The 19,027-nt window shown below is 42.8% G+C and overlaps 1 protein-coding gene across 3 annotated transcripts in view; it reads right to left on the reverse strand.

Annotated features, from left to right (window-relative positions):
- Positions 1-15,114: 15,114 nt before the first annotated feature.
- LOC120927016 (transcription factor ETV7-like) overlaps positions 15,115-19,027 on the reverse strand; it is an 88,970-nt gene continuing 85,057 nt past the window's right edge. For 2 of the 3 annotated variants that reach the window (XM_040337407.1, XM_040337406.1), the window contains exons 7-8: positions 18,307-18,407; positions 15,115-15,508 (exon numbers count right to left, since the gene is read on the reverse strand). In XM_040337407.1, the coding sequence (XP_040193341.1) occupies positions 15,385-15,508; positions 18,307-18,407 (225 nt within the window). In that variant the 3' untranslated portion in view covers positions 15,115-15,384. Of the gene's footprint in view, positions 15,509-18,302; positions 18,408-19,027 lie in introns of those variants that run through there. The other variant, XM_040337408.1, reaches the window with a different exon arrangement.

The raw sequence follows: 19,027 nt of genomic DNA on the forward strand, positions 1-19,027 counted from the left end.
CGTCACTGCACTCCTTTACATTACACAGCACCCTGCATCACTGGACCCCTTTACATCTCATAGCCCCCTGCTCCTCTGGACCCTTTTACATTACACAGCCCCCTGCACCAACATTTTTTTTTTTATCGGGATGGTGTCACCCCTCTAGCGGGTGTCACCCGGGGCGGCCCGCACCCCCCGCACCCCCCTAGCAACGCCTCTGAGTGTGCCTGTAGGGGGAACATGGCTGCAGGGTTACTGCATAGTGGGCTGTGTATGGCAGTGCTCCTAACAACTGCATTCTGTACCCTGGGGTTTGTATGGCATACTACTAACCACTGCACTCTTTACTCTGGGCTGTGTATGACATGCTCCTGACCATTGTACTCTTTATTCTGGGCTATGTGTAGAGATGTAAAAGCTCCAGAAATTTTAGAGCCATTGGAAAACCAGTTTTCCCTGATTTTTCCAGAACAAATTGAAAATTTAGCAGAAATTTAAAAAAATTAACCATGGATTTGATTTACAAATTAAAAATCATTGTATTACACTGGGAAGGTGAAATGCAGTGTTTATAAAAGTATTATGCTTGAAATAAAAGTATGTCTTATTCAGTAAATAAACAAAACCATTGGATAGTAGAGATCTGTCAGGAACCATAAACCATGAATCAGACTGACACAGAAAATGCAGTAAAAATCACACCTTTTAACCACTTAAGGACCGGACCAATATGCTGCTAAATGACCCAAGGGGTTTTTACAATTCGACACTGCGTCGCTTTAACAGACAATTGCGCGGGCGTGCGACGTGGCTCCCAAACAAAATTGGCGTCCTTTTTTCCCCACAAATAGAGCTTTCTTTTGGTGGTATTTGATCACCTCTGCTGTTCTTATTTTTTGCGCTATAAACAAAAATAGAGCGACAATTTTGAAAAAAATACAATATTTTTTACTTTTTGCTATAATAAATATCCCCCAAAAACATATATAAAAAAAGTTTTCCTCAGTTTAGGCCGATACGTATTATTCTACCTATTTTTGGTAAAAAAAAATCGCAAAATATGCGTTTATCGATTGGTTTGCGCAAAATTTATAGCGTTTACAAAATAGGGGATAGTTTTATTATTATTTTTTTTTTTTTACTACTAATGGCGGCGATCAGCGTTTTTTTTCGTGACTGCGACATTATGGCGGACACTTCGGAAAATTTTGACAAATTTTTGGGACCATTGTCATTTTCACAGCAAAAAATGCATTTAAATTGCATTGTTTATTGTAAAAATGACAGTTGCCGTTTGGGAGTTAACCACAGGGGGCGCTGTAGGAGTTAGGGTTCACCTAGTGTGTGTTTACAACTGTAGGGGGGTGTGGCTGTAGGTCTGACGTCATCGATCGAGTCTCCCTATAAAAGGGATCACTCGATCGATGCAGCCGCCACAGTGAAGCACGGGGAAGCCGTGTTTACAAAGGGCTCTCCCCGTTCTTCAGCTCTGGGTGGCTAGAAACGAATAGCCGCGCCCTCGTCCCGGATCGCTCCTGAAGCCACGGGAACCGCCGCATGTACCGGGGGGGTCCCGATCAGACCCCCGACCCACGTCTAGGCAGGGACGTACTGGTACGCCAATGTGCCTGTCCGTGCCATTCTGCCGACGTATATGTACATGCGGCGGTCCGGAAGTGGTTAATATAATGGTAAAAATGATAGTAGGTAATAGCCAAATAGGTAGTCAAAACATAGCCAGGGTTTAGTTGCCAAAGCGGGTAGTCAGAACAAGCCAGTAAATCAGGAAACCAGAGATCGGCGTAGTCAGAGGCAGGAGACAGGATCAGGAACCAGAAGGGACGTCAGCCAGGCAGGTCTTCAGCAGGAACACAGCAGAGAGTCTCCAAATATGTTTCACCAAGGCGAAGGCACAGAAGGAATGACCCACGCCGTTTAAATAGCCAGAAGGGGCTGGCTTTAGGCTGGACTGATGAGTATGAAGTGATCACCAGGTGAGCCACTGTGAGACGATGAGTACTGGCAATTAATCGACAGCTCAGCAACCTCAGCACTAATAAGGGAGGTCTGAGAGCCCAGCCCTGACAAGATCCCTCTGTACCTCTTCCTTTCCCAGCTCCCAGCCTGCAGAACCCCCCTCAACCCAGGGTCCCCTCACAGGCCACACAACACAGCTTCTTCACTTCATCTTCCACTCAACTCCCCTTGCTGGCCATGCTCACAAAATTTAAGGGCTGATCCAGCCACCCTGCCAGGCCTCCTGCCTGGGGATTGGCCAGATTCCCATAAATATTCAGATTAGCACCTCCTGGCCTCCACTCACTAGCTTCCAGAAACTTCTCCAAGTTTCTAGCACCAGGGGGGAGGTATCAGAGGTCTGACCTGTAGGGCCCACCAGCTTGACCTAGAAAAACCCACCCCAATTTCAGACAACTACCTTGAGTCACAAAAACTAATTTACCTACACTAGTCTAGAACTAGACGGTATAAATAAAGGTATTGTGTATTTTTGGGAGGCAGTGGTTTGTAACACTTACTCACTTGACGATGCTGCTGGAGAAAAAAATACTTTGGGGTTGATTTACTAAAGGTAGATAGTGTAATATCTGGTGCAGCTATGTATAGAAAGAAATCAGCTTCCAGTTTTTTGTCAAAGCCTAATTGAACAAGCTGAAGGTAGAAGCTGATTGGCAACATACCCAGCTGCACCAGATTTTGCACTCTCTAGTTTTAATAAATCAACCCCTTTGTGATGATCCAGAAGCAGCAGAACTGTGGAGGAAACAGCTACTCGCACTTTCATTATGATCCTCATTATTTAATTCAATAAAGTATTTTTAACCACTTATAGACCTCCTTCCGCAGGAATACGTTGGTACTTTGAAGAGGAATGCCATTGTTATTGTAGCAGCTAGCTACCATAACCCCTGTACCCCTCTTCTTCAGCATGTGGTCCTCTTTCAGATAAAAGTGGTCTCTGCGGCGGATACACCACAAGGGCCCATATTCTCTCAAAAAATCCGCGGGCTGCGCTTAAGGCACTTACACTCCGCTGTCCCAACTTACAGGAGCAAGTGTTGTATTCCCCAAACACTTGCTCCATAAGTTGGAACGGCGGAGTGTAAATGCCCCGGCGTAGCCTGGCGGATTTCCAAGGGGGCGGCTTGTATTCAAATTAAGCGCACCCCCGATTCTAATGAACTGCGCATGCGCCGGGCTTCAAAAAGCCCAGTGCGCATGCTCCAGTTCTCGGCGGAAAACGTCAATGACGCCGACGTGTGCGTCATTGACGTAAAGTCGTATTTAAGAACGACTTAGTAAAACGACGTACCCGACGAAAAAACACGACGCGGACCCGACGCCATCCGTAACATGGCCTATGTGGGACTTGCGGAAATTTACTCCTCATATAGCAGGAGTAAGTTTCCGTTTACGCAAACGACGTTAGCGACGGTTACGCGACGCGAACTCGTTCGGGAATCGGCGTAGAAGGATCATTTGCATACGCAAATGAGTCCTTCACGTAAATGCCATCTAGCGGCGGCCGGCGTCATTACATTTAAGAACCGCCAGTGTAAGTGACTTACAGATGGCGGATCTTAAGTGTATCTATGCGAAAATGATTCTAAGATTCTAAGTTACGATGGAGTATCCTGAGATACTCCATCGTAACTTCTATGAGAATATGGCCCAAGATCACTTTTATCGGCGACGGGAGAGGCATAACATTACTCTGCATAACATTATCTTTCACAATATAAAAAAAAATTGGCTAACTTTACTGTTGTCTTTTTTTTTTATTAAAAAAAGTGTTTTTTTATCCTAAAAAATGGCGCTTGTAAGACCGCTGCACAAATATGGTGTGACAAAATGTATTTCAAAAATCGTATTAAACATGGAGCCCACAAACAAACTAAACTGAAGGCTTTCTCCTGCAGTGCTCCCTAGTGTCAGAAATGCATATTTCTCGTGTTTGAGAGCTGCATTCAGAAGTGTTGCTTACTGTAAGTTGTATTCGAAGATTTTCTTGCCTTCAGCTGAGAGAACTTGCAATAATTTAAGACTTTACATAAAGTCTCGGAAATTTTTCATTAAGGTCTTCATGTTGTATAGTTTGAATACCATGTCATAGGTATTTTACATATCATTCTAAAAGAACATATTCCACACTTTTCCAATTTTTCTGGAAATTAAAATAAAAAATGGCTTTGAAAAAAACATGAAAAAATAGTTTTTTTCCACAAATTTTCTGTTATTTTCTAGGCCTTCTGATCTGACATGCTCCTAACCACTGCATTTTACAGTGGGCTGTGTATGCTCCTGACCACTGCACTCTGTACACTGGGCTATGTATAATATGCACCTGATCACTGCACTCTGTACCCTGAGCTGTGTATGACATGCTCATGACCCCTGCACTCTGTACATTGGGCTATGTATAATATGCACCTGACCACTTCACTCTGTACTCTGGGCTTTATATGATATACTCCTGATTATTGGGCTCTGAATGCTGGGCTATAAATGATATACTCCTGACCACTGTACACCAGGCTGTATATGACATACCCCTGACCACTGAATTATGTGCAAGGTGCTATACCTGATATTCTCCTGACCACTCCACTCTGTAGGTGAGCTGCTAATGACATGTTCCTGACCACTGCATTCTGTTTTCTGGGCTGTATATCACACATTGCTGACCACTGCACTCTGTATGTAGGTATGAAATGGTTAACGCTGCCCCATCTGGGAAGGTGGGAGTTAATTGTGTTACTGGGTCTTTCTTGATGGGTTTTCTTGGGTTTTCTTGGGTTTGACCCCATCCCCCCCCCCCCCCATCCTGTGTGCTATAAAAAAGGATGGAGGCTCAGAGCCTAGGGCTGGAGTTTGGTTCAGTTCTGGTCTGCACTGTTCTGTCAGACCTACTCAATGTCATTGCCAGAGGCTGGATTTCCAGTGCCATGCCAAGGTTGGGGCTCAATACCATCTATGGACTTAACCAGTTTGGACTTTTTCCTATGCAGGTATGCTGAGGCAGCCACAAGCCTGACGTTGGGGACTAGGGATGTTAGGAAAATGATTGCACTTTGTTGTCTGTATATGTCATCATTTTAATTTATTCAAGTAAAGCATTTCAAACTTTGTCTTTGCCTGGTCTGAAGTTACTCAAGGGGGGTAATGCAAGTAATCGGCATATATAGTTACAGTTTGGGTCACGAAACACATTGGGGAATGAAGATAATGGTACAGGAATTCATATAGTGTGAGGATACAGTGGTTACCTAGGGTAAAGAAGTTCTCTCTAGCAGCCTGTCGTAAGCGAAGCGTGTACATGTGGCATGTGACTTGCAGTGAGGAAGATTTTGTCGGCACTGCTTCAGCAGCGATCTGTCCCCCATAGCAAGAGGAGAAGATCTGCACCACTTGCACTTGGGCCCTCATTCTGTACACAGGTATGGGAGAGAGAGTTTAGTGAAATGCACGCATGGAGTCTGCGCTAGTTGCACAGTGGGGCTCCATACCATTACTGTGAATGTAGGCCGTATATTATATATTCCTGACCACTGCACTCTGCACCCTGGTGCATATATGACGACTAAAGGTAGGCTGCTCACAAAAAAGTATATGTAATGAAAGGGTTTAAATTATTTCACATGTGTTGAGGTATATGTCTGTTAGACTTTTACTTGTGGCACAGAAGTTAAAGCATATTTTTTTGGTACAAGAACTGTACCATATATCACCATGTACCCAGTCTGTAGGCTCAAGTTTTAAGTCCCTCCTACTTAGTGCAATTTTGCCACACCCATAATTCTCCTCTGGATCAGTGTTGCAGTTCTGCCCCAGACCTTTGTACATTTGTGACGTCACTCCTGACATAAGCATTCAGCAGTCAATGGGTTTTGTATAATTTTTGTGACTATAGTGAACAATTAATTGGAAATTGTATCACCACAGAGTAGTACTGTGGATATGAAAAATTTATAAAAAAAATGCCACGTTCCGATAAATTAGATTTTATAAAGTAAGTTGGTAGATGATGGACTTTAGAGGCATAACACAGATATGTATTTTAAAAATATATTTACAGTAAAACCTTGGTTTGCAAGCATAATTTGTTCCAGAAACATGCTTGTAATTCAAAGCATTTTTATATCAAAGCATTTTTTTTACAGGGTATAAAAGAGAGGCACCTCTGAGTGTAGCAATAAGTTGCTAAATGTTGTACCTTTATTAAATGTAACCATATTGCTACACTTAGAGGCTCCTCTCTTCTTTTTTATACTCAGACATCGCTTGTATAACAAGGCAAATTTTATTAAAAAATGTTGCTTGTCTTGCAAAACACTCTCAAACCAAGTTACTCTCAAACCAAGGTTTTACTGTATTACAGAAAGCATACAAAACCGATAACATTAAAATAATTGGCTATTCATAAATGTGCCTTAAAACAAGAATAACACACCACCTAAATATCATATATTGTGTAGTGCCGGGGTACTTCCAAGTACCGGTGCTGACAAAATCTAAGGGATAATCAGAGTGCAAGTTGACTCTGATCTCAATTTTAATTCTAAAAGGGTCTCTGTTTCGGCTGGGCTGTACTGTGGGCTCATTCTGTTGTTGCTGGGGTGTTATATCACCCCGGGTCAGCGGGTGGCGCCAGTGGAGTCGAGACTTGGGTGCCTTTTGCCAGCAGTCAATCAGGAGGGAGTTTCTCTCGCGGGGCATGCTGGGTAAGGGTACTTCTGGAGCAGATGCCATTGAGGCGGGGTTCTTTTCCCGGTGTGGCACCCACCTTCAGGGTGACACACATCACGTCCCCCCCCCGGCGAGATGGCCTACCAGGCCGGGGGCGTGCCATGCGGTGTTCCAGGTTCCGGGACCATGTTGGCCCGGAACATTTAAAGTTGTGGCGGGGCCCCAGTAATCGACTGGGTCCCCAATTCTGAGAACATCCCAAGCAAGATAGCTGTTCGGTGGGGAGTCCGCCTGAGGACAGCCAAGAAAGGCTGGCGATCCAATAGGGCCTCGACAATTCATCGTGGATCAAGGTAACCGGACACTAAAAGGTTGGATGTTGGCCACCTGATAGTCGGTAACCTAATTGAAAACTACCTGAAGCTGATCCAGGCACTAATATTACCATTATATTATTATTATTATATTATATCATATTATATTACTCCATGATCTAAGTTCTAGGGAGGGTCTGTGGCAGAGATCTTTTCCCTCAAAGTTCCGAGTGATACTCTGGCTGCCAGGTCGGTGTGAGAGGCCTGTCCGAGTACACTATACCCACTCCGGCTGGAGTGGCGACGAAAGCAAAGTGTTGTGGGAAGCAGGACTGTTTCTGTATCGTTATGCCTGAATCTGCTGTTTCTTCTCCTCATACATCTTTACTCTCTACCTCAAGTTTTACTGTTTTACCGTGTTGGGTAAATAAAAGCACAAGAAAAAGACACCTGCTGTGTGGACATTCCATTACTTTGACTCTCATCAACTACCCTAGACGACGGAGTCACAGAGGTAACATGCCACCCAATCTATAACCATCGGCTCCTTTCGGGGGTGAGCGCTACAATAGTATACTTAGAATAAGGGACAGATAGGTCACTTTTCAATGGTTGATACAATGGCATAGAAATGAAAGAGGCGGTTTGTCATATTTTATTTGAATATTTTATTTATTTACATATACATTAGTAATAAGTGATATTACTAGTCTATGAATGAAAAAAAAATAGTGGAACATGGAATTTAACCTTGAGTTTGTAAACAATGTAATTTGGTTTCTAAAAATGTAATTACAATACCATAAACTGTACATGAAACAAAAACAACTTTATTTTACTGAAAAGCCCAAAAAACACAAAACAGGTAAAGGTAAACACCTTTTAAAGACTGTCTAAAATAACTAAATGTGATCGCTACTTACTGATGCTATTATTTAGCCAATAAAAAGAAAACGTCATGACAATAGTTTGGGTAAGGCGTCATGACACTCCAACTAATATGATGGTGAAATATTTTGTAGGTAAATGTCACGTTTGTTTATCTTAGATTCAATTCCTGTGATCTTTAGAGCCCTCTTTTTTCTAGCCCCAGCTTGTGCTCAGGGGCTCAACTGTAAAGTGGTTGAAGTTGAAGTGTGAAGTTGAAAAACTTTCAGTATGCAGCTCCCACAGCAGCCCAACCCCCCTCCCCAAAGCCTGATCCTGACCTAGCGATCTGCATGAGAGTGGCTGCTGTCCTGGGTCTTTGGTTCCTGTCATTGGCTCCTGCTGCTGTCAGTCACAGCCAGTGAGAAGGGAGCAAGAGAGGGGTCGAGCCTGTTCTGTGTGGCTTATGGAAGCGAGCAAGTGCCCCTAAAGCAAGCGGCTTGCTATGGAGGCACTGAGCAGGGGGGAGGAGATAGCGGAGGACCCAAGAAGAGAAGAATCGCGGCCGCTCATATCAGTTGCACAGAGTAGGTAAGCATACCAGGTTTGTTCTTTTATTTTTTTCGTATAATTTAAACTTTTAATGTCACTTTCCGCCCAGCCTATAGCAAAATGACGGCCGGGCGGTGGTTTAGTTATCCTGACTGGGCGTCATATGACGCCCAGCAGGATAACAACCACTACGCTCCCGTGGGGGCGCGCATCGTGGCGATCGGTGGTGCAGCGTGTCTGTCTGACACACCACTACACTAATATTGGTAAAGAGCCTCTGATGGAGGCTCTTTACCATATGATCAGACGTGTCCAATCATGCTGATCACAATTTAAACAGGGAGAGCAGTTGATTGACTTTTCCTCACTCACGTCTGACAGACTTGAGTAGAGGAGAGCCGATCGGCTGCTCTCCTGAAAAGGGGGGTCTGTGCTGATTGTTTATCAGTGCAGCCCCCTCTCGGATACCCGCCCAGGACCACCAGGATGCCACCAGGACCACCAGGAATGGCCATCACACTGGACCACCAGGTATACCACCCTAGACCACCAGGGAAATGTCAATCAGTGCCCAGGCAGCTGCCAATCGGTGCACATCCCTAATGCCTGCCAGTGCCATCAGTGATGCCCATCAGTGCCATCTATCAGTGCCATGTTTCAGTGCCCAGCAGTGCAGCCTATCAGTGCCAACCATGAGTACACATAAGTACAGCCTTTCAGTGCCCATCAGTGTCACCTATCAGTGCCCATCAGTGCTTACCAATGCCACCCATGACTGCCCATCAGTGCCACCTATTAATGCCCATCAGTGCTGCATATCAGTGCCCATCATCAGTGCACGTCAGTGCCACTTCATCAGTTCCCAGTCATTGCCAAGAGACAAAGTAAACGCTCAGTAGTCTTCAAAGAACCTCCTCACTGGAACCAAACCATGGGTGCCGGCAATGCAATAGTGATGCAAAAATACGAAGGAAAATGGTCATTTAAATAAAATCGATCACAAAATAAACAAGCCACAGCAAAAAAAAATGGAACAAAAGCTAACAATTCGCACTGTAGCTTCAGTGCTTAGTCATAGCTAGTAATAGTCCCAGTCATTGCCCATTAGTGAAGGAGAAAACGTACTTATTTACAAAATGTTATAACAGAAACAAAAAAAACTTTTTTGTTTCAAACTTTTCGGTCTTTTTTTATCTGTTTAGCAAAAAATAAAGACAGCAGAGGTGATCAAATACCACCAAAAGAAAGCTCTATTTGTGGGAACAAATTGCTAAAAAGTCTGTTTGGGTACAGTGTAGCATGACCGTGCAATTGTCATTTAAACAGCAACAGCCCTGAAAGCTGATAATTGGTTTGGGCAGGAAAGGGGTGTAAGTGCCTGCTATTGAAGTGGTTAAAGTCAATATTAAGCTCCTGACCTGGAGGCTAAGTCCCACCTCTGTCATTTACCTACCGAATCCAGAATCCCAGTAAGCAATAGTGGTTTTTGCATTTGACAAGTGAAGAATGGAGTGGTGGGGGGACTAAGCACAAGGAGGGGCAGTGTTTACTCAACTTTTATAGAAGCTGAGACCTTGTGTACAGCCTGTGTCCATGAATGATCAGAGTAGGACACAGAAACTGACTTGAAGGCCAAAGCTGACTTGAAGGCCAAAGCTTGAAGGCCAAATGCAGACAAAATAAGGTTAATGCAGTTTGTTATTTAGGGTACATATGAGAGGTTGAGTTCACTTAAAGCAGAAGTTTCCCGCAAAAAAACAAAAAATATATATTAAAAGCCAGCAGCTACAAATACTGCAGCTGATGACTTTTAATAAATGAACGCTTACCCGTCCAGCGCGCCCCAGTGATTTTGGCAGCAGAAGACGAGCAATAGCTCATCTCTCTGCTGCCCCCACCGCCATCCTCACTGAGGGAATCAGGAAGTGAAGCCTTGCGGCAGCGCTTTCCCATTGGTCCCTGCTGTCTCCTGGGACCAGTGTGTTTCCCAGAAGGCAGCGGGGGGGACGGGAAGTGGAGTGACTCCTGTGGGAGTCATTCCCGGAAGTAGGTGCAAATACCTGTATTATACAGGTATCTGCTACCCCCCTCCCCCTAAAAGGTGCCAAATGTCACACCGGAGGGGGGAGAGTTCCGAAAAGCGGAAGTTCCATTTTTGGGTGGAACTCTGCTTTAAAACATACATTTCAATTATTCATTGGTGAAACAAAGAGTAGTATAGAGATAGGCATTTGGATCCCAAGCCAAAAACCAAAGAGGGGGGGGGGGGGCAGTTGGACTATTGCGGTACAGTAAGCAAATGTAAAATGCACGTGTAAAATAAGATATATAAAAAGATTTTATTAGTATAAACATAAAATATACAAACAATACAATATTAAAATAGTGACAATCCATATGTGTCACCGCAGTATTCAACCCCTGAGAGGGGGAAGATCACAGTGGGATCAGGGGTCACTGAGGGTGTCTCTACTAGTTTCGCGGCTGTAGCCGCTTCGCCAGGAGAACAATCTACGACCCCCATCATCCGCGGGGCAGGAGGGACCAGGTGAGGTCTCCAGTGGCTACCAGGAGGGGGACATATGTGTGAATGGACTAGATCTGTACTGGTAAGTGACAGAGGTAAGGGGTCCCCGGGAAGAGGACCCAGCCGGAGCTGGTATTTAGACAACATGGTAGTTGAGGGAAGCTAGGGCAATAGCTTAGTGCACAGATGCAAGGTGCAAAAAGATGCACCTGGAGCTGGAGGTTCAGAGCCAGGGTAGCTGTCCGCTGGGTGAAGTGACAGCAGTCCCGGGAGCGGCGTCCATCATGAAACAAAAAGGGCAGATTTGATTGGATACAAATTGAAAGTTTGTTTTAGGTTTGACCTCATATTATACATTTTTGGGCAAATCTAAAGGGAAATTGTATAACGTATGGCCAGCTTTACTGCATGTGTATGTTACAGCAGATAACAACATAGGTAAAGAGCTTATATTTCATGTTAATTGGTTTGTCAGTACTTTACCTATGTTTACACAGTCATGGTATCTAAATAATTCTTGTATTGGCAATTAAAGGTATAAGCTGGCATACTAGCTGTGGTATTATATAGGAATTAGAAAGAATGCAATATTATTTCCACAGTTCAACTAGGCTTTGTATAGATATAGATAAGAAATATATCATTCAGTTTAGCTTTGTTATTGATTTTAGTATTTGAGAACTAATGTATTATCTTGCAGAAGATTTATTTTTTATTTTTTTGTTTATTAGGTTCAGATTTTTATGTCAATGTCTGCTACATCTGGATTTACCGAAGCAACTGCAAACAGCCAAAGCAAGCTCACTCTGCCCTACTCGTGATTTTTTCCCCCCAGTATACTGGATAAGGGGATAAGTGTTGACAGCTCAGGTAGCTTTGATTATGATCGGCCAGGTCACTACTAATATGTGCATCTGGTGTCAGAGGCACAAGTTAGTTAAAAGTGGACTTTTCCTTTAAGGCATCCCATTATGTTTGGTTGCCTTACACCACAGTGTTTTTCTCATGTCATATTAAATGTTATCCACTTCAATTAAATAGTATTAAATAGTAAATTAATGTAGTGTTATGGTTGTGTACCCACAAAAGTTATAGATCAGCAACCGCAATAAATGTCTTATCACATCCCCTAACCAACATCCAATAGAAGTATGTTCACTTAATTAATTTAAGTAGATGCAAACACAAAATCTTTTTTTCTGTATGTCTGATATCATGCCTCACTGTATACAATTTTCTTAGGCCTCATGCACACTGAGCGTATTAGACCCGGTTCATGAGATCCCAGTGCTTTTTGGTGCAGGCGGAGGGCACAGATGCACCATCCAGCCCCAATGCTAGTAGCGTGTAATAGTCTATGAGAGGCTGATTGCTGCTGCTGTTAGAGAAAGTGGTACTAATGTTTAGGGTAGTATGTGCCCAGGGACAAATGCCTGGAACCCATTAAGTCTAACAGGTCTGCATTTGCGTCCTGCAGAACAGATTATTGTAGGCAGTTAATGACCCACAACATGATGATGATGCACACAGGATAAATCACAAGCGTCCAGGGCTGGACTGGGACAAAAATTTGGCCCTGGGCTTCATCCAGACTGGCCCACTTTGACAGGTCTCTCCCACGGCAGCCGGACAACTCCCGCACCCCCCCGGCCACCCAAGCCCCCTCTCCCCTTCACTAGCCACCAGCCGTTTTAGTTTATTAGAGTAGAACGGCTGGTACTGGTACTCTTATAGGCAGTACCAGTGGGGAAGCTAGACATTATTTCACCCGGGGCAAAGAATAAGTTTGGTGCCCCCCTTATGGGACAGGATTAGGCAGAAGTAAGAAACTGGCAGGCCATAGCTGTTGAGTCAGCTGTCTGTCCCCTCCCCCATTCTCCTATGTCGTCCCCCCTGCTCCTCTGGTCCTTCCCCTGCTTCTTTGTTCCCCCCAGGTGAGCGCTGCGGGGAGGGAGAGGAGGTGAGCGCTGCGGGAAGGGAGAGACAGAGGAGCGGAGGGGGGCAGCGGTCCACTGTCACTGAAGCCGGCCCACTGAGCCATCGGCCCACCGGGAAACTCCCTGTAGTCCCAATGGCCAGTCCATCCCTGCAAGTGTTCAGGTTTATTGTAGAAATTATCCACAAACATGATAGCAATGACTGTCCCATAGGTGTGTGCGCAAGGGGTGTGCCAGGTGTGCCTGGGCACACCCTAATCCTGGGGTTGGCAAACTGTCAATGGTGGACAGGTAAATCACAATCCTTCCTTGTTGACCCTCAGAACCTGGACAGGAGAGGTGGAATTTAGTGGAACCGATCTGTATTTTCCTCCTGCAGAAGCTCAAAGTAGGCTTCTCCTCTCCCTTTTGTCAACATTCAGCTACAACAGGAGGAAAATATAGGGGATTGGTACTAATATATGCCACCCCCATCACCCCTCATTTCCCTGTTTCTCTTCCTTCTGTTGCCCGGGTCCCCCATGTGCTCCCTTGCTCCCCCTTCCTCCCATTGTTTCAAGATGGAGAGCTGGGAAGAGACCGGTAAATATGTCAAACGCATGTGTTGGAGCTTTGAGGTAGACACCCTAATGCAATAGGCTGTGCACACCTATGGACAGTCCCCGCCTTAGGGCCCCCTCCCAAATATTTGTTTATCCAATCAGGGCTTACTAGTAGAGATGGGCGAGTATCCCCCTGGGATATGTCAGACTATGCATCTGAATTACAATAAAAATTACAAATTAAATAAAAAATACAATGTGAAATTAACAAGTTATAAAACGTTCAATACAAATATATATCTATATAAATATATGTATAATAGAACCCTATTTTTTACACTATATATAAAACTTTATATTTATTACATCATAAATTAAAAACATATCAATATCAATCAAGCAATTACTTAAATAATAAATTTTCAATATTAAACTTTGTATGTAGTTAAAGACGATGATCGTGCAGTGAGATATACATTTGTGTGGAAAAATGTATATCGGAAAATATGAAAAAAGTATTGAAAAGTAAAACATTGGGGGGGGGGGGGCACATGGAGGGGTTATGGGTTGAAAGGGAATGGTGGAGAAGGAGGAAGGGGGTGGAAAGAAAAAAGGGGAAGGGAAAAAATGGGGAAAGGGGAAGGCGGGGGAGAAATGGGGACAAAGATAGTCCTAGGGCATGGACTGTGATAGCCATGTTTGTGGGCAGTTTCTACAATAATAAATGTGGACACTTATGACGTATTCAGTGCTCGGCAGCTCTTTCGTCTACTCTTGCTGACAGTGCTTCTTCTAATTAAGAGAAAGCAGTTTAGCTTTGCCAACCTTCAACAGGACATGCCTTTACTGCCAGGATCTATATGTAAACTTCCAAAAAACTATTTGCTTGAGAGAAATTGTAAACAGTGAGGAATAATGGCAAACATACTGAATAATAGATTTTGGGGCAGATCCACGTAGCGGATCGTAATTTTCGGCAGGCGTAGCGTACCGTATTGACGCTACGCCGCCGCAACTTTGAGAGGCAAGTGCTGTATTTACAAAGCACTTGCCTCTAAAGTTACGGTGGCGTAGCATAAATCTGCCGGCGTATGGGCGCGGAATTCAAATGTTAAAGATGTGGGCGTGTTTTATATTAATTTTACTTGACCCGACGTAAATGATGTTTTTTCTGAACGGCGCATGCACCGTCCATGGGGGTATCCCAGTGCGCATGCTCGAAATTAACCCGCAACAGGCCAATGCTTAGAACGTGAACGTCATTCTACGCAAAGCCCTATTCGTGAACAACTTACGCAAACGACGTAAAATTTTCAAAATTCGACGCGGGAACGAGTCCATACTTAACATTGAGTACGCCTCATATAGCAGGGGTAACTTTACGCCAAAAAAAGCCTTACGGAAACGACGTAAAAAATTGCCCCGGCCGGACGTGCGTTTGTGGATTCGCGTATCTAGCTAATTTGCATACTCTACGCGGAATTCGACGAAAGCGCCACCTAGTGGCCAGCGTAAATATGCTCCTTAGATCCGACGGCGTACTAAGATGTACGCCAGTCAGATCTAGCCCAGCTTCAGGCGTATCTTGTTTTGTGGATACAAAACAAAGATACGCCGGAGCAAAATAGAAGTTACGCGGCGTATCAATAGATACGCCGTCGTAACTTCTTCGTGGATCTGCCCCTTTGTGTTTACATACATTTGAAAGTTTCCTAAGAGTTTGACAAGCATTACAATATAAAATAAATTATTTGGCATACTAATTCCCACTGTCCCTCTTCTTAGAACCACATTTTTTATACAACTGGATATGTCTGAAAGCCTAGAAAACTATAGGTCTCTAAGGAGCAAATAGCCTTGCCCATTTGTATACAGCCTATACAGTCATGTGTTACATATTAAACATAATAGTCAACATAATTTACACAATTACAACCACACCCATGTAATGCAAAATCTCATGGTGAAACTGCAAACCCATCTTCATTTAAATCTAATACTTCACTAGAATCCAATACATCATTAGCTTCCAACTGCTGTAGCTTTTCCGATGGTAATCTCTCCTTAGGTGACCTGAGAAACCTGCAAGTACACAGTTCCAAAAACAGATTTGATGAGTAAATGCATTATAGGGTTGAATAAAATTGTATTGCTCAGCCATTCCTAAATTAAGTTCAATAGCAAAGTTGATAGTATAGAAATGCAGCAACAGCAAACGTATCTATGTTGAATTGAAACCTCAAGATTTGGGTGGGTAGGATTTACTGGTTTCTACAGACAACTTCAAAACTTTTGTTCGACAGTCACAGAAAAAAGAAAAAAAAAATCTTATTCCATTTACATAGTAATGACTACAACTTTGCATGGATTAGAGCTTTGGTGTCTTTCTATAATGACAGGTAGTGAAGCAGTCTTATTGGACATTGTAGTGGCAGTTAGCAGGGCTTAACCATGAGATCAAAGAGCATCTGGCAACAAAGGCAAAGCAAGACCAAAATACCAAGGGACACAGAAGAGCCTTTTAAAATGAAAAATACATATTTCGATTTTTTTTGTGTGTATATATTTTACACTTGTTTTTTAAGCAGTATTTGATACATGGTACAGCTTAAAACAATGCACTAAGCATTAGGACTCCCACTGTTGTGCTGAAAAAACATGGTATGTGTTAATTTTCTAGGGTACATTCTATTATTTTTGGATACCTATTAAACACCTTGGCTCAGTGACCAAAAACATATTAACTCAATGACCAAAACTATCAGCTTCTGCTTGTAACACCTAATGTGTTTGCATAAAATGTAGTTCTTAATCACAGCTCTTAAATCATCAACCACAAATTATACCAAATAATATAAAATTACTATATTCTAAAATGATAATGTCCCATATAGTACGTAATCCATATAGTGCAGATTTAAGGAGAAAGTCTTTTAATGAATAACATCCTTCAAGTGCAACTATCATTTTTCTTGTGCAATACTGTCTGTGGCGGGAGTCACTTTGGGCGGGGGGCGTGGAACCCAGAATCCCTTGGAGAGGTTGGGAAACCCTTGCTTCAGCTCCCCATGTACCTCCTATGTCTAGGGGCACAGGGTGAACGAGAAACCCAGTCTGATCTGTACTAATCAGACTCACTGTGCAACCACACTGGAACATTGTGTGTGTGTATATATATATATATATATATATATATATATATATTTATATATATATATATATATATATATATATATATATTTATATATATATATATACAGTATATTTTGTCTCATACTATGGTGTGCTCTCTGTTGGGTCATCTGGGGTGTGGCTGTATTCCATTGTTCTAATGTGTCTGTCTGCCTTGGGTATTAGGGGATGTGTGTTTGCTGTGAGAAGGGAGGGGAATTCCTCCAACAGCTCTCCCTGCTGATTGGACAGTCTACCCCACCCTGAATGCAAAGGAGTGTTACCTCTGTATACCAGTGTTTCAATAAACAGTTCATGCTCAGCAGTCAAAACGAGTGCTGTCTAGTTATTGGTCGTCAATGGTTTGGAATATCTGATATCTATATTCAGACTGGGAGGAAGCAGTATATGATGAAAGCACTCAAGTGGAGTGTGGGATGTTTCGTTACACTGTCCAAAAAAAGTGCTCTGTGCAAACCAAATTCTATTGATCATTAAATGCTCTTCAAAAAGTGCTCTCATGTTCAGAAATAAGCCACCGCCCCACACAAGAATTCACCAGAAAGGATTGACCCCCTGGTAGAGTAGGTCAGTCAGCACTTTCCTCCAAGCGGTTACTTATCCAAGGTAACAATGCTCCTTCCTCTCACCAAGATCAGGAATTTAATCAAATCAGAGGAGCTAAAGAGCTCCAATAGTGTAAAAACCTTTGTTATTTAGGCTATTTAGTTTATTACGCTATCATGCTCACATTTAACTGTGCTTTCCGCTCTGCACCCAAGTTATGTAGCATTTTTATCATACAACACTGACTTCACTATAAGAAGCACAAGCCCTGTTTGTAGCTCCGATCGCTCGGGCCTCTCAGCACATCATGCAGGCCAGACCGTACATGGTTGAATTTCGAAAAATTTTCTTTTCAAAATCAGAATTTTTTTTTTTTTGTGATCCGATGGCGCCACCATTGATTTTTGAAATTCGGCCAACCAAGCCTTCAATTTCACCTCATGTTGCTACAGAAAATATTTTTTGTGGCCGGGAATCTTCTTTTCTTTCCGGGAGTTTTCTTTTCTTACACATGTGCATTCCTTTTTCTATTACATTTCTCACACGATTCTCCCATCATTGATTAGAAAATCGTCTGATTTTCAAAAAAATTTCAACATGTCCGATTACTCAAATTTGATTGCCGCACGAAAATCGGCTGTTGCTGCAGCCCACTCACTAATGGTGCGAAATTCGAATGAAAATTCTTAGATGCGATTTTCGAAACAAAATTCTTTCAAAATTCGACCCGTGTATGGCCGGCATAAGTGCCAAAGGTTGCTACATAAACCGGGGCTGCTCTGAGTCCTAGATATACGAACTATTCCCTGTTACCGCTAGGAAAGGCTGCTGTGAGAAGTTTGTCCTCCCATGATTGCTATTGATTGTTTTGGAGTATCCTGTGACCTTAAATCCTTCTCTTGGTAAAGTTTAAACTAATACTAAAAAGACATCCCCTGTACTGTGTTATTGGGGTCAGTGTGAAAAGACTGGTGCTTGCGGTGATGGGCAACCTCTGTAGTTTTGGGGAAGAACCAGTAAATACCAGCAGCCCCTTTGGGGTAGCACTAGGCTAAAAATCTTCTTCTAATGCTGTGTAATATATTTGCCATGTGATAAAGCAGTACAACATCTGAATAGAACATAAACAAGTTTATTATTACCTAAAAGTTAGTTTCTGTCCAAATTCTTTTTTTAAAAGATTGATTTTGTAATACTGTCTCATAGCTCTCGACATCTTCTCATAGGTCATGTTTGGACGATTCTGCATGAAAACAGATTGAGACGTTATACTACCGAAAACTATAGTCCCTAAGATACAGATATTTACTAACAAAACTTGCAACACTATTAGCTATATGTCTATCTTTTGCACGCATGTAGCAGTCTAAAGACTTTTAGCACTATACAGCTGACCCTAAATATAACTATATGTTGTTCAGAGGCCAAGATGTTATAATTAACAGAAGAATTTGCATTTGCTATCAAAGCGAACGATGCTACCAGAATTCTGTTCTGTCGCTGCTCTTTTTTCTTGAGATCTACACAAATACACAGATGCTTCTTTATGCCCTGCTGTGTTGTGGCTTTGTTCAACAGCTGCCAGTATACACATGTGATTGAGATCAAAAGAGACATAAGGAAACATAGAAATAATAGAGAATACAGAAAAAAAATGTTTCAAAGGCAGACACAGAAAAAAAGAGGAAAAATAGAAAAAGCACTGAAAAAATTTGCGTAGTGGGGTGGGATTTTTTTCAAATTAAAAATGGAAGGCAGCAGCGACCAAAACATTGTTTTCCTTAACCTATAGCAAAACAAAAACATAATATGTTACAGATTAGCAATTCTTATGCCGCGTACACACCATCACTTTATGAAGTT

This window comes from Rana temporaria, chromosome 2, assembly GCF_905171775.1.
Source record: "Rana temporaria chromosome 2, aRanTem1.1, whole genome shotgun sequence".
Lineage (NCBI taxonomy): Eukaryota > Metazoa > Chordata > Amphibia > Anura > Ranidae > Rana > Rana temporaria.